The following is a 9,224-nucleotide window of genomic DNA, read 5'->3' as shown; positions in this document are numbered from 1 at the left end:
TTGCTTCTTCCAATACACTGGCATTAGTTTGCCTTTCTTCCCAAATGATGTGTTGATTTTTTTGTAACTACTTGCTATTTTGTATTTCTGTGCTGTCACTTCAAACAGCAAAACCATTTGACTCACCGATCACCCTTTTTAGTAAAGAAACTTGCTAAATTTGTTTATATTGGCATTTGTTGGTGGTTGGTAATTCCCCCAGTAAGCAAGACAAGTTTGTTATTTTAAAAGTAATGGTGTCCATTACAATAGCCTCTGTGGTATACAATCAACTCCAGATAAGATCCCCAAAGCGATATTTCCATGAACACGCATGTAATCAGTAAGATACAGGTTCACATGTACCTGTGTATTTGCACAAGTAGGGTGTAATCTACACACATATAACAAAACACTGTGAAAATGCTTTTTAAAAGTTTTGAAAAATACATTCGATTTGGCTTGGCTTACTGTCGCCATCTAGAGGGACGCAGGTGGCACTGTGAGTTAAACCACAGAGCCTAGGATCAGAAGGTCAGCGGTTCAAATCCCTGTGACGGGGTGAGCTCCCGTTGCTCGGTCCCTGCTCCAGCCAACCTAGCAGTTCGAAAGCACCTCAAAGTGCAAGTAGATAAATAGGTACCGCTCCAGCGGGAAGGTAAATGGTGTTTCTGTGCACTGCTCTGGTTCACCAGAAGTGGCTTAGTCATGCTGGTCACATATCCCGGAAGCTGTACGCCGGCTCCCTCGGCAAATAAAGCAAGATGAGCACCACAACCCCAGAGTCGGTCACGACTGGACCTAATGGTCAGGGGTCCCTTTACCTTTACCTTTACTGTTGCCATCTAGTGTCACATTTGTATATTGCACTTTCCAACACATTTAAAACATTTCATTTGCAGCTGTGTAGATGAGTCCTAGGTCTCTTAAACAGCAGGTCACGTGTTCAGCATGGTTGGGAAGCTATTTTCAATCAAAATAACTTCCCAGTACTCTGGGTATGGCCAATAGTTGCTCTGCACAACTAGTTACCTCTGACTGCAACTGGATTGAAGCAGATTCTTTTTGAGGGGGCTAGAAAATTTGATAGGTATATTTCTGTTTTGTAACAGGAAGTGAAGGCTCGTTTGAAATAAATAACGCAACTGGAGCCATTTCTGTTATTAAAAGCCCAAATCAGCTGAAGAAAGAAGTATATGAACTGAAAATTCAGGTATTTGTCTTACTCTCCTGCTATAAATGTTTCCCCTTACCACTTCTGATAGATCTGCAGTGTGCTGAATTTCAACTACTGCAAATGTAGTGCCCTCTTTACATAGGAGAATTGATGCATATTGCTGCTTTCTGCTATACCATTTTTAAAAAACAATTTTCTCCATCAATGCCAACTCTACTCAAAGGGTCTGGTGTGTGAAAGAGAAAAGATCTGGATTCTTTAACTAGGTAACCAGACAGTTTAATAGGATTGATAGGAATGCATTATTCAAGTTATGCAAATTTGTTCACATATGTAGTATGTGTTATGGCTAAACCATAGGTTAAACTATCAGATTTGCACCAGAGACTCTAAGCCAAGGGACTAAGCCAAGAGTCAGGGAAGAATGCACAGAAACATACCAGAACTAGGAAGTCCTTGTTGGTCAGCAAGACTATTGGAGTTCTTTCTGTCCAGGAGGACCAAATGGTCAGAGTAGGTCTGAACTCGAGAAATATTTCATTGTCAGGAATATGCTCTAATATATAGGGCAACTGTACACAGAGCTGACAGTTCCTCATTTTAGCTAAGTATGCTTAACACCGTGCAAGGCTGGGGCTGTGGAAAGTCGAATCTCAACCTTTCACCTCTAGTCAGCCCTGAGGCCAATGGTGAAGAGCTGGTAGTGCAACCAGCAAAAGATACTGATATGATCAAACTCTGGAATTGCATGTCGGATGAAGCATCGTAAGCAGGAGGGAAAGCCCATGCAAATCCATTTCTTGTTCACTACAGGCTTCCGAAATCAGCCCGGAGGGTGAGGCGACTGCTCATGCCTTTGCCACGGCAACCATACGAGTTGTGGACCTCAACAACCACCCACCGACGTTCTACGGAGAAAACGGGCCACAGAACCGATTTGAACTCACAATGTACGAGCATCCGCCGGAGGGCGAGATTCTGAGAGGCCTCAAAATTACCGTCAATGATTCAGATCAGGCCAGTGTGGTGTTTTTTGTTGTTGTTGTTGTTGTTTGTTTATCTCTCCTTTCTTGCCTCTCTCTTATACCTCCATTCTGGGCCAGCCCAAGACATTTTCGCACTTGAGGCAAACCACAAAATGCTTCCTCCCTGCCAGGGAAGATCGGGGGGGGGTATAAAGATCTACACCAGGATCTGCTGTCCCTGTGGATCCTACCACCTGAGGCAGTTGCCTCATCTTGCCTCATGGGTGGGCTGGCCTTGATTCCATAAACCTTTTGTTTTAAGTATCACAGCACTGAAAACTAGGTGGTGGTGCTTACTTCCGGGTTAGCGCCTCCGGCAATGGCGGATTTCCTCTGATCGGGAGGAATCCGCTCCGTGGAAATCAGGGTCTGGCCGCCACGGCGAGGCGGAGACCCACTAAAAACCACAGGCGGGAGAAGCCTGTGGATGTGGGATTCGGCTGGCACCTTTTGCGCCTCCCCTACTCGCGGGGAAACCCAGTTTCGGGGATCCGGAGCGACATGGGGTGAGCGGCGCGGTGCTTCAAATCGACTGCTTCTTTCACAGAGTGAAGCCGCATTGCTGTTGCCGGAGAGCGCTGACTTTTTCCTGTGGACAATTGGACTTTAAACAACTACCCATGAGTAGAACGGAAAATTGGATCTTTAAACATCTTAATTTGGCACCGAAACGGGAAGGTTTCAAACAGGAAGTCTGGCTTCCTCTTTTGTAAATAGATTGAAGAAAGACGCTGCAAGCTAAAGTCTTGGAAAGCCTTTTCTAAAGGATTAAATTTCCATCAGTTAAAAGTACTAAACCCCCCTTGGAAGCAGGAGAAGAGGGGGAAAATTTTAGATCGCCTAAGCCTACAGGAGAGAGAGTGAAGAAAGATAAATTACCACTGTTTTGAACCTGAGAACGGGCTGCCAGTAAGATCGACGTTTTGGGAAAGTTCATTGACTGTGAATAAAACGTATGTTGACAGACAGTTAAATAAGAGAAATATATTGTTTCCATTGTTTCCTTTTGCACTTAAAAAGGAGCAAAAGTAGCTGAAAATTGAAACTAATTTTGTTGCTGGATCTGCGTTTAAAAGGACGGATACAAATAGAAATTGTTTCCTCTAGAGGGAGCTTTTGAAACTGTTGCAGGAGTGGAGCTGGGGAATTTTCCAGCTGCAGAGATTAAAGACCGTGAGAATCAGAGATTGACCTTGGACAAGAATGTCGACAGAAGAAGCCTTAGTGATTGCATTTTGCAAGTGCTTTATTGGAACAGCTTCATGAGAAGACGGATGTGATGACTACTAAAATTGATAATTTGGGACAAAAAATGACTGATTTGGGACAAAAAGTGACTACTTATACAGAAACTACTCAGGAATCGATTCAGGAATCCACTTTGACATGGCAAGTTGTGGAGAAGACGAGGGAGAAAGCTGTTGTTGAACCTCAAGTAATACAAGTGGAGAGAGCCCCAGCCGTACAGAGGCAATTTGATGAATATAAGCTGTTGCCTTTTACGATTGAATTTAGAGAAAGCCAGATTTGGAGGGATGGAGTCCCGCTTGGATTGGAGAAGGAAAGTTGGATAGATCCCCTTATGCAGGGATGTTCTGGCTTTTCGGATCTGGATTTGGGTCAGGGGGAGATTGGAGTTGTGGGGGCCTTTAGCTTCGGAGGGATTTTGAAACATGCTCTGAAATATCTTTTGGACTTTAGTTTTGACTATGGAGAATGGGCTGACCCATCGAGAAGAAATAAAGACATTGTTAGGTTGGAGTTTCCCCGAGATCTACTCCTCAGCGCCAAAGGAAGGAAATTAAGAACAAGATCAGCAGAAGATAAAGTTAAGTGCATGTATAAATATGAAGAAGATCTGCAGAAGGGACATGGAAAAGAGTTAAGAGCCTCGGACAGAAGATCACCAGGTTGATGGACCATATGGAATTGATAGAAAGGACTGACAGAATCCCAGACCAGGGAGACGAGACGGTGAAAGAAGATTGGAAAAAGTTTAAAATTTATTTAGAGAAATATTGTAAAATTAATGAGTGTTAGAAAAATGTTGGAATGAAATTACATGGCTTTAGTAGAAACATTATAAGGAGTTAAGTACAAATAAGTTTTAGGGTTTTAATGGTAAGATAAGGTTAAAATAAATTAAGACAATTAAATGACAGAAAACAGTGAAAGATGGAAAGGATTTGCTGAAATAATTAATAACTAGAATACAAAAAAGGGAGGTGTGAGGAGGTCAATGAAACAAGTTAATGAAAGACAAAGATATGGAAATATTGGATGTGTTTTTAATAGTTTTGTTTTTGTCTTGATGTATTGTGTCTTTTGTTTTGTTTTGTTTTTCTATGTATTGTAATGTATTGATTTGTATTGTTTACTTTTTTACTTTTTTTTTACTTCTTTCTGTAATCTTTAAACTTTTAATAAATATTTTTTCTTTTTTAAAAAAAGAAAACTAGGTGGTGGTGACAGCCAACAATCCACTGTCTTCTTGTCCTGCTTGATTTCCAGGGGCATATGACATTTGTGTCCTTGAAACAAAATGCTGTTAGTGGATGAATATTTTGTTTGATTCAGCAAGCCTTGTCCTCTTAGTTTGACTGGGTCGTGCCCTTTCTTTATTGCATTATTGCTGATTTATTTCATCAGCCGATGGAGATAATATTCTGTGCTTCCCCACTTAGTTTTTAGTTTTTATTTAAAAAAATAGTAATTCTGGTCCTGGTCTTTCTGGAGCATTGTGAAAGCTACTCTACTAGAGCCTTATTTTGAAAAATAAGCACTCTGTCCCATATGCAGTGAGCGCTGTATTCTTTAACCAGAGGAATGGGATTCCTTTAGGTTCAGTACACTTTATTTTATGTGGAAACTATGGCAAAGGTTGCTAAGGAAACCTCTGTAATAGCTTCCACCTGAGCTAACCGGAGAGGAAAAGTTGAGGCCTGAAAGTTTAATACCCATGAAAGGACTGCAATTATTGAAAAGAAAATCTAGCCCATCAACATGTAGCATATACTCAGTGTTGTGCTAACATGGTTGCATTCTGCTCTATATAAAAGTCAGCAGGTTCCCTGCCAGCCTGCTGCAAAGGGATAAGTAACTACTTCTGAGGCAGCCAGCCTCGTAATTGCTGCTTCTGCAGTTGCAGAAGGCAGCAAAATTTAAATTAACTGCTTACTAATATTACGGAGCAAGCAGAGACCAGCCAAAAGTTGTCACGGCCTGTATATTTTGCACAGATCTTTTGTTTGCCACGTTCTACTCCCCTTCCAGTCACAAGGAAACCAAGCAATTTTCTTTTGAGCTTCAAGGTTGCTTTTTAATTTATATTTATATTTCCAGTCCCTATCCAAAATTGATCTCTGGTTCCACCTGCACCTGTTTGTTTCTCACTGGAGCTGTCTTTGGGTGTTCAAGGAGAAAGTTTAGCAGCACTCACTGGCCCCAACCAGTGTGCATTGTCTACTACATAGGAGGACATCAGGCTAGCCAATAGGATGCAAGGCAGACCATATAGTAGTAGCAGCAGTGTTGTTGTTGTTGTTGTTGTTGTTGTTGTTGTTCCCCTGCCAGTCTGGCTGAGTTTCCCCAGCCACTCTGGGTAGCTCTCAACAGAATTAAAAGCACAATAAAACATCAAATATTAAAAACTTCCCCAAAGAGGGCTGCCTTCAGATGTCTTCTAAAAGTCAGATAGTTGTTCATTTCCTTGACATTTGATGGAAGGGTGTTCACAGGGTAGGCGCCACTACCAAGAAGGCCCTCTGCTTGGTTCCCTGTAGCTTCAATTCTCATAGTGAGGGAACCACCAGAAGGCCCTCGGAGCTGGGCCTCAGTGTCTGGGTTGAACAATGGGGGTGGAGACGCTCCTTCAGGTATACAGGACCAAGGCTGTTTAGGGCTTTAAAGGTCAGCACCAATACTTTGAATTGTGCTCAGAAACGTACTAGGAGCCAATGTAGGTCTTTAAGGACTGGTGTTATATGGTCTCAGCGGCTACTCCCCGTCAACAGTCTAGCTGCCTTATTCAGGATTACTTGTAGTTTCCAGGTCACCTTCAAAGGTAGCCCCATGTAGTAGTGCAAGCAGGAGATAACTAGAGCATACACCACTCTGGCGAGACAGTCTGCGGGCAGGTAGGGTCTCAGCCTGAGTACCAGATGGAGCTGGTAGACAGCTGCCCTGGACACAGAATCGACCTGCACCTCCATGGACAGCTGTGAGTCCAAAATGATTCCCAGGCTGTGCACCTGGTCCTTCAGGGGCACAGATACCCCATTCAGGACCAGGGAGTCCCCCACACCTGCCTGCCACCTGTCTCTCAGAAAGGTGTAATGACTTATTTCCAGAGTAGCAACCATATTAATCTGGAATAATAATAAAAAGACCTGTGCCACCAACCTAAGGCCACTCCCAGTACTTTCTTAGCAGAAGGAGGGATAATATTCAAGCACGCCTCTGGTCAAAGTATATGGAGGTGTACCTTGTACCTAAAATGACCCATATTTAGGTAATCGGGTCATTCTGAATGTTCAGTATCTCAGAGTCTACCTTCCAGATTATTCTCACACTTAGCCAACCTAAAGTAGGTGCTCTTCCAGTGTGACTAGAGGAAGAGGCAAGCTCCCAAATCTATTTTTATCAAAACCACCGACGTCTTGTGAGCCAAAGCTTGGGGAGATTACTTCAGAAAGCCTCTTAGTTCTCTCTCATCCAGTAGCTGCTGAACTGAAGATACTAAGCAGTCGTTCCTGCCCTCTCCTCTCATTCTCTCCCCCACATGTGGAAAAGGAAATGCCGACTCTATCCCCCAATTTCTACATGTTGTACAGGGTTCCATGATAACAGCAGAGTTCCTGGTTGTGAATGCAGGACCTCCGCATATTTGCTTATGCAAGCATACTTTCCATTTACTGTGCAGATATGGATAGCCGACAGGCCCATATAGGTCAAGGGTAGAACTACCAATAATGAGCCCACTACTTCCACATTTATTGCAGGAAGACTAGGATTTTTTTACCCTTCACACACACATGTGTCTCTTCTGTAAGAAAATCAACAGTACTGGGTTATATGCTATGATACATTTGTCATTTATTTTTTAATGCCGGCTCTTTCTTCACAGGGGGCGAATGCGAAATTCAACCTCCGGCTTGTCGGGCCAGGCGGCATTTTCCGTGTTGTCCCTCAGACTGTGCTGAATGAAGCACAGGTCACAATCATCGTAGAAAACTCTGCTGCCATAGACTACGAAAAGTTCCAGGTCTTCACCTTCAAGGTATTGTAACTTCTGCCTTCGTGCTAACTTCATTCCCGCATTGCCATTCCGATCGTTCATCATGAGCTGGAGCACAATCTTCTGAAGTGGGGAGTCTCTTGCCCTGGCTGACTCTCCCTCTGTGTTTTAGAACTCCATTCTAAAATGTGCAGGAAGCCTCTGTGGGTTTACAGCAGGCTTCCTCCTTCAGAAAATTGCCCTCCAATTCCTGAAGGGGGATTGGAATGGTGGATTAAAGCTGCAGCATAGAATCTTGAGATGTCATATATACAGTGCTTTTTTTCCTGGGAGGACACAGGGCTACGCATACCCCTAAACATTCTGTGAATCTTTGTCCTTTTGTCCATTTACTGTATTTATTTTCCCCGAACTACAAAATGGTGATTTTCTTGAGTCAAAATGAGAGTACCCCTAAACATATTTTTTAAGAAAAAAACACTGCATATCATATATATACTGAAAAACAATAAACCGGGTGGTGATGCAACGGCTACTTCAACAGACGCAAGATAACATCACCAAGGCAACTATCTGTAAACAAACAATAAACGCCCCCAAAATAGTTTTTCATGCGGCTAAAATTATCGAAGCCCTTCCGAAGTGTGTCCCTTGGCTCATTTGCAAGAGCCACCTCAACCTACGCGATTTGCAAGTATCTTGCTGTCTTATTTACGACTTGTTTGACCTCTCTGTTTGTGGCATACAGGGTTCTGGCTTGTGTGGGTAAATCTCGGAGGGAGGGGGGGAAGAGGTGATGTGTGGATATTTCTGCCTCATGGGAGAGGGCTGGATTTGATGACTGTGTGCTCCTTTTGAGCCCTGTCAAGGCCCTTGGGTGTTTATTTCATGGGGTGTTTCATCCAAGAGGTGCACATGGAACACAACCTATAATTATTCCTGTTACAACTAGAAAATTCTCAGAAGGTTATAAAGCACTGCCCAAGTATGCATGGTAAGGAAATTACAAAGCGTGGCCTCATGAATACTAATAGAATTCAGCATGATTAAGAGCACCGCTGTAAACACCAAAGGAAGTAATTAAAAGAGAAAAGTGTGTGTTTCTTTTTACTTGAGAAATTGTACACTTTGTCTCTGAAAAATTGTTGTTGTTGTTGTTGTTGTTGTTTGAAAGTGATTGAAGATAAACAGCAAAGGGCTTTTATACAACATTTTAAAACCCTTTTATAAATTCCAAATGCATTGGCAACAAAGAAAGGCAGAGATGCATTCACCGTGGGTGCCAGTAGAGAGTTCTCCACTGACATCATCATCATCATCATCATCATTATTATTATTATTATTATTATTATTATTTACTGCCATTCATCCGAGGAACACAATGCAATTTATGATATAAAAACACAAAAATGCAAAACATACTCACAAGCAAAAGCAATAACACCCCAACCCCGCCATACACAGTTTGCCATAAATTGTTTAATTGGTCACAGGCCTGGGAGAAGAGGAATGTTTTTGCCTGGCACCTAAAGACATGTAACTTGATTGGAGACCAGATTTCCACATGAAATTGTACATTCCAAATGTTTTGTGGTGTCAGTGTTGCCTCCAATGGTTCGTTATCTGACACATCTAAGATAGCAGACCTGCTGTTTTCATCCAAGAGCAATGGAATATACAAAGCTAATTTTAGATAACCTTTGTTTTATGCCGGTCCCCGATATTTGATTATTCTTAGCGGAGGGAATGATTAACAGTCTTTAATAGGCATATCATCATCTATTTGCAGCAGCTTTCGATTCAAGCT

General features: G+C 42.4%; 1 protein-coding gene across 2 annotated transcripts in view; it reads left to right on the top strand.

Annotated features, from left to right (window-relative positions):
* CDHR1 (cadherin related family member 1) overlaps positions 1 to 9,224 on the top strand; it is a 62,226-nt gene that overhangs the window by 32,301 nt on the left and 20,701 nt on the right. For both annotated transcript variants that reach the window (XM_082222350.1, XM_082222351.1), the window contains exons 10-12: positions 1,092 to 1,192; positions 1,970 to 2,173; positions 7,307 to 7,459. In XM_082222350.1, the coding sequence (XP_082078476.1) occupies positions 1,092 to 1,192; positions 1,970 to 2,173; positions 7,307 to 7,459 (458 nt within the window). The remainder of the gene's footprint in view (positions 1 to 1,091; positions 1,193 to 1,969; positions 2,174 to 7,306; positions 7,460 to 9,224) is intronic.

This window comes from Podarcis vaucheri, assembly GCF_965113315.1.
Source record: "Podarcis vaucheri genome assembly, chromosome: 5".
Lineage (NCBI taxonomy): Eukaryota > Metazoa > Chordata > Lepidosauria > Squamata > Lacertidae > Podarcis > Podarcis vaucheri.
The sequence above is the reverse complement of the archived record's forward strand: the minus strand, read 5'-3'. Positions and strand labels throughout refer to the sequence as shown.